A 14,997-nucleotide genomic window follows, 5' to 3' on the forward strand; every position below is an offset into this window, starting at 1 on the left:
ATTTAAAAATCGCATTTATGCTTCAAAAATCGGAAAAGTGCTCCTCATTTGTCAAAATTATCTTGCTGAACACAAAGTTCTCAGTTTCGTAAACTTTTGTTATCCACAAACTTTAGTACAGGCATTTAACCAAAATCCCCATACAATTTGAGACTAAGTGTGAAGTGCTAACATCCAGGTCTTAGGACTCATTCCTGCGCTACTCTAGAGCTGATGCTTTCCATGGGCATGTTGGACAATGTAGCTGCAAGGCAGCCAGTAGTGCTGGATGTTCTTTGATCTGCCATCCTCACTGTAATCCCAAATGATAATCCCACAGGTAACGTCTTATGTGATGCATGACCTCTTCTCTTCCCTTAACATTAGGCACTTCCTTATTTCTGAGGAATGAATCTTTTATTTCAGAGGAATGCAACATTGACATACAGGAGTGAACTTTGGAAATCTAGTTTTCCGGGTTCCTTACACACTCAAGCACGGACATAATCCATAGGATAGGTGTTTTGGCTCCAGTCAAGCTTGCATGATTGACAGCGGAAACCAGCCACTGTCCACTGATCCCGCCTTCCAACGCTCCACCCAACCGCACCCTGGCAAACAAGCTGTGACACAAGTAACCTCTGAAGACAGTCACCATTGATGTGTTGACCTAATTCTTCTACTCTTTCTTATTGCCCAGATGAATGTACACAAGCCTTAGCTAGTGTGTCGAGCACTGGGGCTAAGACAATGCTAAGTCAGAGGTTGGAGGTTCAAACAGAGAGTGTCCGCTCTCTGTCAGTGGAACAGACGGCCCACAGTGTGAGTGAGTTTACTGAGACAGTGTCTGAGAGCTCCTCTATGTCGACAACAACATCTTCTTGGAGGTCAGTAAGCTCAGTGGAAATGAGATCGGAGAGCAGTGGTGATGATCTCAGCCCCAGACTGCTGATGGAAATGACCGACGTCCAGGTGCAAAGCGGTGAAGCGGCCGAGTTCAGCTGCCTGTTTGAGGGGCAGCCATTCACGGGCGTGGCCTGGGACCATAACGGCCAGAGCCTGGAGGCCTCTGAGCGGGTGAGGAGCTCTCAGAGCGGAGGGCTGCTGTCCCTGCTTATATGGGGCGTGGCCCTCGAAGATCAGGGCATTTACCGCTGCAACGCCGCCAACAAACACGGCCGCAACAGCAGCTCCGCCCGGCTCACTGTGGAAGGTGGTTACTCTTTCTTCTTTTTCTCAGTCTGTCTCTCCATATGGTCCATCTTCACGTCTTCACCCGCTCTTCCTGCTCCTACCCTCCCATCCATTCTTTAATATTTCCTCTTTAGGCTGTAACCTGTTAGACTGTAATAGAATAACAAATATCATGTCGTAGTTGTATCTAGGGATGCACGATGATCTCATCACGCCATCGGTATCGGCCGATAAACGCACAAAACGAAAATTTCTGACGATAAAATGACATTTAAATGATGCTAACCCTAACCAAGGGAGAGCATCATCCAAGCCTGTTTAAGTAGGATGAATCTTACAGTTTTGTTTGAAAGAAAATGTTACATAAATAATTATATTGCATGTTTTACATAACCGAAGTTGAAGTAGTTTTCTTATTTTGCCCAGTGAATGTGTACATTTTGAAAAGTATTGTATTTATGTCTGCATCTGCCAGTGGGCCATCATGATAAGAGTAGGCATAATAATGTGTTAATTCCACTACAAGAGAGACTTGATTTTCTCTCAAATTAAGTGGAAAAACCATGCACGCATATTGGTATCGACATCGGCCAAAAGAGTTGGAAAATATGTGTATCGGATATTGAGAAAACAATTCTAATATCGTGCATCTTTAGTTGTATCTAGTCGATCCTCTTCCCTTGTTGCCAGCTTCACCTTGCTAACACCATCCTTCCATCATACTAACCCCTTTAGTGTTTAAAACCTAGCATAGACACCTTATGCCCTCTGATCCCTAATTACTCTCCCTAACTTTATCCTCACCCAGCCAAAGAAGCAAATCTCAAAGCAGAAACCCCCGTCCCTACTGACTCTGTGCGTAAAGTGTCACAGGCACACAGGGAATCCTCTAGAGATCCCCCTGACCAAGACACGCAGGAGGTGGTGGAGAAGCTGGGACTATCGCCTCCGTCTTCCCAGAGACCTTACAGCGTCATCAGCCAGCTCTGTTTCCCTGATCTTGTGCCCCGTGACGAGCGTGGCTGCCCCGACTTCCTGATCAAGCTGCCCCCCGAGCTACTGACCAAACACAGAGACAACCTCTCCCTGTATTGCGTTATGAAGGGAGTGCCCACTCCGCTTGTTATTTGGCTTCACAACCAGTTGAATGTTGAGGATTCTGTGTCTTACTCTGTGAAACACGATGGCCCCCTGTGCTGTCTAAATGTTAAGAATGTGGAGCCTGGACACAAGGGCTCTTACACGTGCACAAATGTCAACTCAGCTGGGGATGCTGAGTGCGGCACAGTGATGAAAGGTTGGCATTTGCATGCTTTGGTCCTTCCGCTAGTTCAGCCTCTCGCTCATGACAGCCCACCATTCACACTGCTTCCACCCACAGAGCCACAACCAGCAGAGGGCATCACATCTCACACCACCGAGACACAACTTCTGACTGAGAAGTTTTAACCAGTGTGTTTAAGATAGGTCACTCTATGTCCTGCTTCACTGACTAAAACGTCAAAAGAGAGAGAGAGGGTTACTCACATCACTGAGATTTTCCAAAAGGCAGAACCGGAAAGCATGGAAGCATGCAAGAATGTCAACACAAATTAAATTGACAATATGGACCACAACCTGTCACTGACTCACAGTCTTGCACCATTTAGATGGTATGTCCAGTTTAAGGAATGTCTCTAATTTAGACATGTTTGTGTCTTTACAGTAATGGCAGTGGAGGAGGAGCATGTGACTCAAGTCAAGGACGAAGTGAAAGGTAAATATTGTTTCATATCTGGTCCCAGCCACTAAAATGTATTTTTTCATGCTTAACAATTTCTTTATGGTCTATTGTCAAATCTTGTTTATGTTTTGGAAGTAGTGTGACTATAGCTATGGTGTTTTCATGACACAGTGTCGGAAATAGATTAATGATGAACGTATTTCCTTATTTTGACTTATGTCTTATGGTTGCGCTGCCTGGTAAGATATCCGTGTGATGTTTTGGTTTATACTTAATGTATGTAAATAATGTATTTGTATCTAATGTGTTAAATGTTTAATGTTTCTTATTATTCGTATTATTCTTTAACTCATTCCCCGCCAGGGTTTCTGACCGGAACCCACAGAATATTTTCCGGACCCCACAGAATATTTTCATCTATGACTATGTAAACACCGAATATCCCAAAAGACAGAACAAAGCCTCTACTTTCATGGGGGGGGGGGGGGGGGGGGGGGGGTTGTTTCTGCCTTCTTCCCTCTTTAGTTATCCACACTTGAATGTAGGTCGTTTTCACCAAAAACGCCCGTCTCTCACCAGGAAGGGGAGAAAAATGCCTTTTTATGCAGCAGAGCGAGTGAGAAATTCACCCTGCTCTAGAGAGTGGATGTGGCTTATTTTGCCCGTGGGGGCGGGTGCTTCCTGGTGCTCGATGTATGGAGGACTGGGGGCATATTTGATGGCTGAAATTTACACTACTGTATGTGAGGGTTCACAAAGCGGATTACTAATCTAAGTGACAAGAGAAGTGTGTGTTTACCATGCTTCTCGTGAAAGAAATCCTTCCTTGAGTGACTGTCACGAGCCCGTGTCACAACGCGTCGAGCCCGGGGTAAACAGCTCCTTGAACCGCTTTGAGGCATCAGGCTGGACGTGTTTTTTGCGCTTCCTTCATGAAGGGAGATCGATGCTGAGAACGCTTGCTGGTTTTGTGGGGCAATAACTCTGGCTTGCGGAGGAATATACGAGTATGAAAGCACTTCATAAGGTGGCCAAGAGCGCCATCTATCACATGGCGGTACATACTATCACGTGACATCAATGGTGGGGAATGAGTTAAATTACATGATTCCCATGATATGTGCATCGGTCATTCTGTTTTCAGTGCCATTGATTATAATGTGGTTGGAGTGTACATATTACCTTTTACCTTGAATTGTCATTATTCTACTCAGCTTTCTCTAGTTCAACCATCACAATGGAAGAGGAAACTCAAGAGTCTTACTTCACTGGCCTAAAGTTCCCAGACAAAACCAGAACACTTGAACTCAAGCCAGAGTCCAAACGTTACTCTAACTCTTTAGAGAAGAAAAAGGAAAAGCCCGTTTTCCTCAGCCAGCTATCTCCAGCTGCCGTGACCGTCGGGGAAACAGCTAGGTTTACTGTCATAGTGTCCAGCTTCCCCAAGCCCATTGTCCAATGGTTCCACAATGGACAAAGTATAACAAGTTCATCTGTGTATACGTTCATTCATGAGAGAGATGAGTATAGCCTGGTCATTAACAGAGTTCAGAGGGAGTTTGAAGGAGAGTATTCATGTACGGTCAGTAACAGGTTTGGCCAGTCCACCTGCACTTCTTATCTACATGTTCAGGTGAAGGATCCAAAGAGAGATGAGAAAGGGGTCACGAGAAAGTTTGTACCGACTGGCAAAGCCCCGGAATTCACTAAAACTATTGAGTCCATTCAGTCTCCTGAGGGAGAGCAGGCGTTCTTCAGGTACGTTGTGACCGGAGAACCTCTCCCCGAGGTTCAGTGGCACAAAGGGAGCTTCCGCATCCAGTCGAGTGGGTTCTGTATCGTAGTGAACAACCCAGATGGATCTGGCTTCATCAATTTTAAGAACATCAAACAGGAAGACGGTGGTGTCTACACTTGTAAAGCTTCTAACCAGTTTGGTGAGGCTAGCTGTGCTGCTGAGCTGATCGTGTTTGTGTCTTGTCTTCAGGAAGAAGACGTGTTAGTTCAGAAAACCAAAGGTTTGAGAATATCCATGACTGAACAAGCCATGCAGTCTCGTCTGTACCAGGTCAGTCTCACAGGGCAGGAGAGAACCAGGTCCGATCAGATGGTGTACACCATCAGCACTGAAGACAGGCAGGTTATCCCCAGTGAGCAGGTGGGCTCCCTCAGAGAGCTAGACATCTCCGCTGCCACTCTTCACAGAGAGCAGCTCACCCACCAGGCTGCTGTGCTGCAGTCTCCTGAGGTAGAGGAGAGGGTCTCTGTGACTCCCACCCATCCGCCTCAGGCCTCAGCTGTTCCTATGAAACAGCTTCACATGGCCGCTTTCACATCTTCTGTCCAGGAGAGCCAGAAGATTATCGAACAGCATTCTGACCGGATCGTTAGCCCTGAGTTAGTAGAGCTAGAGTGTACCAAAGAGCAGCCGTCCAAGCTTGTGTTGCCCATATCTGAAGAAGTTCTCCCACTCACAATGGTGAGAGCAGAAGCGCTGACCGACAGGGCTCCAGAATGGGTCAAGACCTCTAGTGAACCCAAACAGCTTGTTAGCGGTCACCAAGTAGAGTCTGCTCTGCCCATCCTCAAAGAGACATCGGGTGTCACCCACAGGCCAGAGGAAGAGAGGAGTTTCAGAGTCACTGAAGGCATAAAGATTTTATATTCGGCTCAGTCTACAGGGCAGCTGCCAGTCAAAGAGGGACACTCTGAGCCTCTGCCGGTTTTAGACCTAGCCACCAAACCCCTGATAGAGAAACAGCAGTCTAAGCCGGTTGTAGCACCCGTAAGCGAGAGTAGAGTGGTTTTATCAAAAGAGGAGAAATTTGAAATATACAGGCCAGTACAGGAGAGGATCTCCCCACACAAAGACACAGTCTTTAAGTCAGCCGTAAGTGCAGAAGAAAAGTATCTGCTCCAAGCTGAACGCTCGGGACAGGTGCCAGGCATAGAGTCGCCAATATCAGCGCAGTCTCAGCGAGAGGGAGAAAGACTTGTGCATCTTCAGGTTATCAGTGATCAGGATATTTTACAGTCAGAAGTTAGATTCACCAGTGAGAAGCCCTCACCAGAGCAGGTAGACGGAAGGAAGAGTCCTACTTTATTACATTCAGTGACCCAGGATGAGCAGAGAGCTGTGGTTTGTGAGGCGACTTCAGAGTTCTCAGCAAAGACTCGCTCCACATCCCTTCAGCCAAAGAAAGAGTCACCGCCAACACAGTATCTTCAGACAATTCATCCATTATCGGTTTTACCCAAGGAAGATATAATTACCATCACTAAGCCTGACCAGCAGGTGGCAGCACAGAAACAGGAGAAGGCCAGGCAGCATGCAGCCACCTCAGAGGAGAGATGGGAGCTCACAGCAGATTATCACAAAGAGCTGGACATGTCTGTGACAGGAGTCCAGTCTCGGCTTAGAACAGAGCCCAGGCCTCAGAGCATTCTCCAGCTCTCCTCCCAGCCCATGATGCTCCCAAAGGAGATGCCGTTCACCAGTGACGTCAAGCAGCAGCGAGCGCTGATCGAAAAAGAAGGCCACTGGAACATCATGCAATCGCTGAATGTGACAGATGTTCAGACACTGGAGGAGGGTCACACAACCGGCATCCAGGCTGATGAGAAATTTAAACCTGAGATGAGAATTGAGCCCAAGATTCCCAAAAGGCCTGTTTTCATAGAGGAGAAGGCAGTAGCCACTGAAAGCTGTACTGTCTTAGAGGCTGCTGAGCAGGACTTTGCTGTTCAGATCCAGGAGGGCCAGTCGGTCCGGCAGTCTGTGTTGCTGGAGGAGAAACGGGTCATTACTGGAGAGCGGTCCTGTGAGGTACATAAATCTGAGGGCTTAAATGTGAGTGTCAAGACTCAGCCAAAAGGACTTATGTTTGGCCACGAGTCTCAGGACAGCCTGACTTTAGCCAAAGAACTCACGTTTGTGATTCAAATTCCCAAACCATCCGGTCTGAGCATCAGACGTCAGCTCCGAGACGCTCTTAAGTCGGCCGTGGCCTGGGATCAGCCACTGCTCCTGGGCGACGTCGTGGGAAAGTTAGAGGCCTCGCAGGTCCAGGAGGTGAATATCCAGAGAGAGCCCAAACGGGCCATGTTCACCTACCTTATCACAACTGCAGGCACCCCCATGGAGATCACTCTGGCTTTTGAGGGCGAGTACCCTCAGACAGCCGACCTTAGGACTGAAGTCCAGGCAGCCTTGTACGCTATGGTTTACCAGGAGCAGCAGAGCCTTGCGTCAGAGAAGCCCGGCACCATGCAGATCGACAAACCTCAGAGAGCGCAGGTTACCTCAGCCCGCTCCAGAGAGGTGCTGTCGTCTGTGGTGGACACGTTGAGAGTAGCAGAGAGTGTGGTTGGTTTTCCTCCCGCCACAGCTCAGTGCGCCACCATCAACACCGAAGCCCATGCTTCCTTCCAAAGCACGGCCATTCAGAGTCGCTTTGAGATCCATGACTCCAGGCAGGTTAGTAGGCAGGAGACAAGGTCCCAAAGGAGGGATGCAGGTGCCACTGATATAACCACCACAGTGCCCATTGCCCAGGCACCTGCCGAACGAGTAGATGTTTCCCTCCACAGAGAAACTCGTGAGGAGTATCTCTCTGAGGCCGTCATGATCAGTGAGTCCTCAGACAGTCTGGTAGATTATCCCGTCATCGTGGATTCTCTGGAGGATATTTGTACTGAGGAAAACAGTAAGGTCGTGTTTAGCACGACCATCAAGTATGTCACAAAGGTGAACTGGTTTTTCAACGGACGATTGTTGAAATCTGGCAAAGAGTTCAAGTGTTCCAAAGACCATGACACATACACACTAGTTATCAACAAAGTTGTCAAGGAGAAGCATCAAGGAGAATATGTCTTTGAAGCTGAGAATGAAGCTGGCAAGACCACAGCAACTTCAAGACTCTCTGTGGTCTCAAGAGGTTGGATGATGGGGAATACTTTTGATTTAATCATCAACTAACTTGATACATTATCTTCACTTCTGTTGTCTGCAAACCTCATAAATCTTTGTTTTCTTCTTCACGAATTGAACAATTATTGGACGTTTGGAGCTCAATGCCCACAAAATCCTCTCAAAATCTTTCGTCAAAATTCCGTCAGTTGGATTTTTTGTTTGTTTTGTTTTTGTTTTGTTTGTTTTTCCGGAACATACTATTTGGAGATATGAGGTTTCCATCAGACAGCAACAACATCCTCACTTTCCTCCGAGCTCATCCATTCTTCTTAACAATAGGAATTCCACAAATGTCACCCCCATATCCACGTTGCTTTGATCTTTCAAGGAATCTTTGGCTCCATCTTTAAATGTCATCACTCTTCATCCCTGGTCCATCTCACTGAGTGCTGAAGCACTTTGCATGCGCTCTCTCTCTTATCACCAGTCTCCCAGCTCATCCACATTTCTTCAACCAAACCTCACACCATTTTCCTCCTCCACAGTCACTTCAAATAACGTGTGTTTGTCACCTTCCATCCCAGGTTCACTCTTTCACCAGTTAACCACCTCCAGTATTGCAATCTGTATCAACTAACTCCCATGTATTTACATTGTCCTTTTATTTCCTCTCCCCCTCCAAAACACAGTGAAACCTGTGTTCAGGCACAGGATTGTCCCCGTGGAGATCAACGTTGGCAACAGTGCCAAGTTTGAATGTGAGACTGAGGAAGCACCGAATGTGATGTTCAAGTGGTTCAAGGATGGAAACCAGCTCAAAGACGGTGATAAGTGGAGGATTATCAGCCGCCTCCTCACGTCCTCTCTAGAGCTGCTGAGCCCAATCAAGGCAGACAGCGGCGAGTACACCTGCAAAGCCTCCAACCAGCACGGCAGTGACAGCTGCTCCGCCTCTCTCAGCGTGACCGGTAAGAGCGACGCATGGTTTCCTTTTCTTGCATTGCTGCTTGGTTCGTTTTTGGATTGAATGAAGACTTGAGGCCACAGCTGTTGTGACCTCTTTCTTTCCACAATGTGTCTGCGGTTTTACTTGTATGCCTTTAAAGTGTTTCAACCCACAGATGCGTAATTTAACCAGCAAAGTCTTAAAGGGATGCTGTGTTGTTCGTTGCTGGTCTTTTAATAGATGAAAGCACAGTATAGTAGTTTGCCTTTATTGCCTCCAAATGTTAAACTTAAACGATCTTCACTGTTGATAGTTTTGGCATTACATTGACCTTTTGCTTTTCATTTTATTTTTTATTTCCGCTTTTGTACAGGAAATGGGTAGGATGGTAGCATATATTATTTTTTACTACTGATGTCTTTTTCTTATTTCTTAGAACTATTCCCTCCTGCCTTTATAACTAAACCCGACTCTCAGACTGTGTTTGTTGGAAAGAGAGCCGTGATACAGTGTGCAGTCACAGGATCTGCTCCACTGAATGTGGTTTGGCTCAAAGACAACCAGGCTCTACCTAACCTGCCTGCACACTACCACACTTCTTCTGAGCAGAGTAAGCACACTCTTGAGATAACCAAACTTGAGTCGACCGACCGAGGGCTTTACGTGTGTAAGGCGTCTAATATTGCTGGGACAGCTGTGTGCAGCACGGAGCTGAGAGTCGTGGATAAGCCCAGCTTTGTAAAGCCCTTGAGGTCGGTGTCCGCTGTGGTCGGAGTGCCTCTACAACTGCAGTGTGAGGTGGACAACGACGCTGGAGTGACCGTGGTCTGGACCAGAGATGGTAGAAAGGTCCACCAGTCTCCAGACTGTAAGCTGTCTTTTGAAGATAAGACAGTTACTCTTGATATTCTAAAGACCACACTGAAAGATTGTGGTGATTATGTCTGTACTGTGGCAAATGAGGCTGGAAGTGCAACTTGCTCCACGTCAGTGAGGGTGCAAGGTAAGACCAGTCTAGTTCATTTTCATTGATACTGCAGCATTTGAAGCCTTTACAAATCTGCAGGATCTGAAAATTAACACAATTTTTAAAGAACTTTAGATTTTATGAGTGCTTCACCACAAACTGCATCTTAATTTTTTTTTCTTCACATCTTACCTTCTCTTTCTCAATGCTGGGTTGTTGTTTTTTATGCCGTTGACTTCTTGAAATTATATTGGATCTTTGTATCAATACGACTCTCCAGAGCCTCCAGTCTTTGTGAAGAGGCTGGAGCCCTCCACGGTTTGGAAACAAGGCGGCACTGCGCGGCTACAGTGCACCATCAAAGGATCTCCTGAACTTCATGCCACCTGGTTCTTAAATGACAGTGAGCTGTCGGCTGGAGACAGATACAGCCTCAGTCTGAAGGATGGGGTCGCCATTCTGGAGATAAAGGACGTGATGTCGAGTGACAGTGGAAAGTACACCTGTGAGGTTCTGAATGAATGTGGCTGTGACAGCTGCACCACTAAAGTCACCGTCAAAGGTGTGTAGAGATAGGTAGTTTGTATACAGAATCAGAATTTGATGTTTTCAGTAAGAATAAGAAATGGCCTAACCGAACTGTATGCTCCCTCTTAGAGCCACCGTCTTTCAGAAAGCAGTTGCTCGCCATCGAAGCGGTGCGAGGCTCGGTTGCCATGTTTGAATGTGAGCTCGCAGGCTCCGCTCCATTTGACGTGGCCTGGAAAAAGAATAAGAAACGCCTGGCCGCCGATAACAAATACAGAATAGTGTCCCAGGGAGCCATGGCCTCATTGGAGATCCACTCGTTTGAAAGTGCCGATGTCGGTGAATATGAGTGTGTTGTATCCAATGAGGTCGGCTCAGTATCATCAAACTCAATGGCTAAACAGAGAGGTTAGTGATGTAAAACAATATAATAGAGTACCACCGGGATGATGCATTTTTGTAGTTAGCATCGTGCTGCATTCCCTCATCTGGAAGTCAATGGGATGACTTGAAATATGCTTGAAATATAATGTCTGTGGTTAACAAAAGTTAATTAAAATAAGACCTTTGTGTTCAGTAAGATAATCTACTTTTACCACTTTATGGTTGGCATTATGGTTTCGGGTTGTCCGTACGTACGTCCATCCGTGCATCCGATGTTCGTTAACGTGATATCCCAGGAACGCCTTGACTGAATTTCGTCAAATTTGGCTCAGCCGTCCACTTGGACTCAAGGATGAACTGATTACATTTTGGTGGTCAAAGGTCAAGGTCACTGTGACCTCATGAACGTCATTTTCAAGGTACCGTAAATTCCGGACTATAAGCCGCGGCTTTTTCCCCGTTTTTTGGCCCCTGCGCTTATATAACGGTGCGGCTTATCTATGGATTTTTTCAGAAAAATAAAAAATAAAAAACGGAATTCTCTCTTCTTTAGCACTCTTTCTAACTATAAATCCACTTCTGTTTTAATTTCCTCTCTTGCCCTCTTTTCACCACACCGCGGACACTGTGTGCACTGTAAAAAAAAACACAGGTGGTGTTGTGTTATGTTGTTTTGTTGAAATGTTAATAAATGGGAGCTTCCTCAAACAGCCATCTCTTTCCCGACAATCCCCTCTGTGCACGAACCCTTACATATGGTAATTAAACATTAAAACACAATAAAAAAAAAAAAAAAAAAAAACATTAAAACACCTGCGGCTTATAGTCCGGTGCGGCTTATATATGTAACAAACAGGCGATTTTGCTGCTGCGGCTTATACTCCGGTGCGGCTTATAGTACGGAAATTACGGTAGTTAACATGATATCTCAGGAAGGCATTGACTGCATTTTTGTCACATTTGGCTCAAACGTCCACTTGGACTCAAGTAAGAACTGATTAGATTTTGGTGGTCAAAGGTCAGAGTTCAAGGTCACTGTGCCCTCACAAACGTCATTTTCTAGCTTGTTAATGCGATATCTCAGGAACGCCTTTACAGAATCTCGACACATTTGGCTCAAACGTCCACTTGGACTCAAGGATGAAGTGATTCGATTTTGGTGGTCAAAGGTCAAACTTCAGGTCACTGTGACCTCATGAGCACCATTTTCAAGCTTGTTAACCCAATATCTCAGTAACGCCTGGATGGGATTTCTTCACATTTGGCTCAAACATCAAAGTCTGGACAGGCATGGAAGTCGACTGCTCACTTGTTGGCGGAGGCATACAGTATATCCGCGGTGCGGTCGTTCTAGTATGATTTTTGATTGCCAGAAAACACTTCAAAAATCGTAAAATTGTGTTCATTTGTGAAGATTATCTTGCTGAACACAAAGGTCTAAGTTTCATAAACTTTTAATAACCACAGACATTATTTCAGGCATCTAAGCAAAATCCCCATACAAATATCCCATTGACTTCCAGACGAGGGAACCAGGCGATGCTAACTTCCGGGTTTTAGGACTCATTCCTGTGGCACTCTATAGGAAATAATAAAAACTCTCACTATGATTACTGTAGTCAGTGTTGCTATTGATATTACTAATTTTGTTATTTCAGAGCCACCACTGTTCTCAAAGAGGATTGAGAGTGCTACAGCAGTGATGGGCAATACAGTGAAACTACAGGGGACCATAAAAGGCTCCGCCCCCATCACTGTTAAATGGACAAAAGACTCAGAGATACTTAGAGATGACGATCCAAACGTCAAACTGATGTTTGAGAACAATGTCGCTAGCCTTTCCTTCTCAGCTGTTGAGATAAAGCACGCTGGCAAGTACGCCTGCCTAGCTGAAAACGAGGCAGGGCTTCAAAAATGTGAAGCTATTTTAACAATTCAAGGTTAGAACACTTTCCCATTTTCTGATAAGATTATGTTCTTATTGTTCTTCACCATAATGATGTCTTCAAATCTAAAATCATGTCATGTTTTAGAACCTGCAAGGATCTTAGAGAAGGCAGCGTCCATCAGTGTGACCGCAGGAGATTCGGCCATGTTGGAGTGCACCATAGCTGGAAGCCCAGAGCTCAAAGTCAAATGGTTTAAAGATGGGAAGGAGATGACGAGCGGCCGTAAATATAAAATGACTCTGAAGGAAAATACTGCCAGCTTAAAGATCCTTACAGCAGAGAAAGGAGACACTTCTGAATACAAGATGGAGGTGTCCAATAAAGTTGGAAAGGACCAGTGCACATGCTCGGTTACTGTCTTAGGTCAGTTGTAGCCCGGAGAACATATTTGACAGATTTGTAAACCACACAATAGTGCCTTTATGACTATTATATGAACATGATATTTCCCTATGCAGATCGAGCCGTTCCACCATCCTTCACAAAATCTCTAAAGAAGGTTGATGGGAATATTGGTAGCACTGTTACCATGGAATGCAACGTGTCTGGATCCCAGCCAATGGCTGTTTCTTGGTACAAAGGCGATAACGAAATCCACAGTGATGCGAAATATAAGCTGGACTTCAGCGAGAGCACGGCCTCTCTGATGATAATCGGCTTGGAGCAAAGCGATGGTGGAGTTTATACATGCCGGGCGACTAATGACACCGGGTATAAAGAAAACAGCGGCACTTTGTGTATTAAAGGTCAGAAGAGTTTAACTTATTTGCACTTGTCATTAAAATGTCAAGTATAAACTTAGCTAATGTAGAAACGGGCAGAAATTACAAATTGTCAGATGTTATTGACAATAGCCATCTCAGCGTATAAATGCTGTTTTTCTTCCAAAATGACTGTAGAGCCACCGGTCTTCACAATGACACCTGTGTCCCAGGACGCCTCACAAGGTTCCAATGTTGTCTTGAAATCAACTTTCACTGGCTCAGCTCCTCTGGCTGTGAAGTGGTTCAGAGAGGAGAAGGAGATTTTCACTGGAGGAAAGTGTTTCATAAAGAAAGATGCGTCTTCAAGCTTCTTGGAGCTTCACTCAGTGAAACCCACTGACTCTGCTAAGTACACATGCCAAGTGTCCAATGATGCTGGGAAGGTGGACTGCACTGCGGTCCTCTTTGTCAAAGGTGCAGTTGAAGTCTTTTACAAATAAGAGGCTATGCTATTTTTTTCTTAACCTTTTCCCCTAACTGTTACTCTTAATTTACAGAACCACCAACATTTTCAATGAAGCTCGAGCCTTTACAACTGGTGAAGAATGGTCAATCTCTGAAGTTGTCGTGCAAAGTGCAGGGCAGCCCTGAGATTAGTATCAAGTGGTTTAAGAACAGCTCAGAAATTAGTCCGGACCACAGACACACAATGTGTTTCACCAACTCAGCAGCTTCTCTGGAGATAGTGAACTGCACAGTAGAGGATAGTGGAGAGTATGACTGTGTGGCATCCAGTGAGGCCGGTAGCGACCGCTGCAGCAGCACCGTGATGGTTAAAGGTCAGTTCAGTGTTCAGAATCACAGATTTGCCCCTTACATTGACCCTTACTGCCTTTAACTAACAATAGCATCTCTTCCTATATTATAGAACCCCCAACATTTGTGAGGCATTTCGAACATGCTCAGCTCACACAGGGATCGGACATTATCTTGGAAGGGGCCGTTTCAGGCTCGGCTCCGTTTGAAGTAAGCTGCTACCACAATGATAAGCTGATCAGAAATGACAGAAGGCATAAGATCAGTGTCCAGAACAGCACCATTACTCTTGAGATCTCAAAGTGCGAGGCTGGTGATGCTGGGAAGTACCAGTGCATCGTAGCAAATGATGCCGGAGAGACATCATCTTGTTGCCACATAACACTGACAGGTCAGTTAAAAGGGGAGTGTAATTTACTATTAAAAAGACTTTAATTTATTAATTTATCTTTTTTATTAGGTTTCCTATTCGGACAGCCAATAGACCAGGGCTATAAAGAATGATAAAGAATTTCGATCACCTATGCCTGTGCCTGCAGTCTGACCTGTGGTCTTCTCCCACTAGAACCACCGTCGTTTGTTCAGAGACTAGAGGATATGACCTCTGTAGTGGGCTCTGAGGTCTCTATGAAGTGCATGTTGTCTGGATCACTGCCCATAAGCATCTCCTGGATCAAAGATGATCGTGAGCTCACGGAAGACGAGCACATTAAGATGTCCTACGAGCCCGAAGCCGCTGTGTTGAATTTGAAAGACGCTCAGATATCACACGGCGGGAAATATGTGTGTCAGGCTCAGAATGAAGCCGGGACTCAGAGATGTGTGGCCGTGCTCGTAGTCACAGGTTTGTGGGATCTTTTCTGTCTTAACACCTCTTCTTGCTTTTAATGTGTCG

At 45.6% G+C, this 14,997-nt stretch overlaps 1 protein-coding gene across 1 annotated transcript in view; it reads left to right on the forward strand.

The window, feature by feature from the left end:
* The window catches only part of LOC310777839 (titin-like), a gene marked incomplete at both ends in the record, with an annotated part of 102,353 nt that overhangs the window by 57,184 nt on the left and 30,172 nt on the right, over nt 1–14,997 (forward strand). Inside the window, 12 exons of the mRNA XM_083638189.1 lie at nt 2,879–2,929; nt 8,498–8,776; nt 9,191–9,757; nt 10,002–10,283; nt 10,379–10,657; nt 12,292–12,573; nt 12,667–12,945; nt 13,041–13,328; nt 13,482–13,760; nt 13,844–14,125; nt 14,215–14,493; nt 14,668–14,946. Coding sequence (XP_083494315.1) covers nt 2,879–2,929; nt 8,498–8,776; nt 9,191–9,757; nt 10,002–10,283; nt 10,379–10,657; nt 12,292–12,573; nt 12,667–12,945; nt 13,041–13,328; nt 13,482–13,760; nt 13,844–14,125; nt 14,215–14,493; nt 14,668–14,946 — 3,426 coding nt within the window. The remainder of the gene's footprint in view (nt 1–2,878; nt 2,930–8,497; nt 8,777–9,190; nt 9,758–10,001; nt 10,284–10,378; nt 10,658–12,291; nt 12,574–12,666; nt 12,946–13,040; nt 13,329–13,481; nt 13,761–13,843; nt 14,126–14,214; nt 14,494–14,667; nt 14,947–14,997) is intronic.

This window comes from Poromitra crassiceps, assembly GCF_964638095.1.
Source record: "Poromitra crassiceps genome assembly, chromosome: 6".
Lineage (NCBI taxonomy): Eukaryota > Metazoa > Chordata > Actinopteri > Beryciformes > Melamphaidae > Poromitra > Poromitra crassiceps.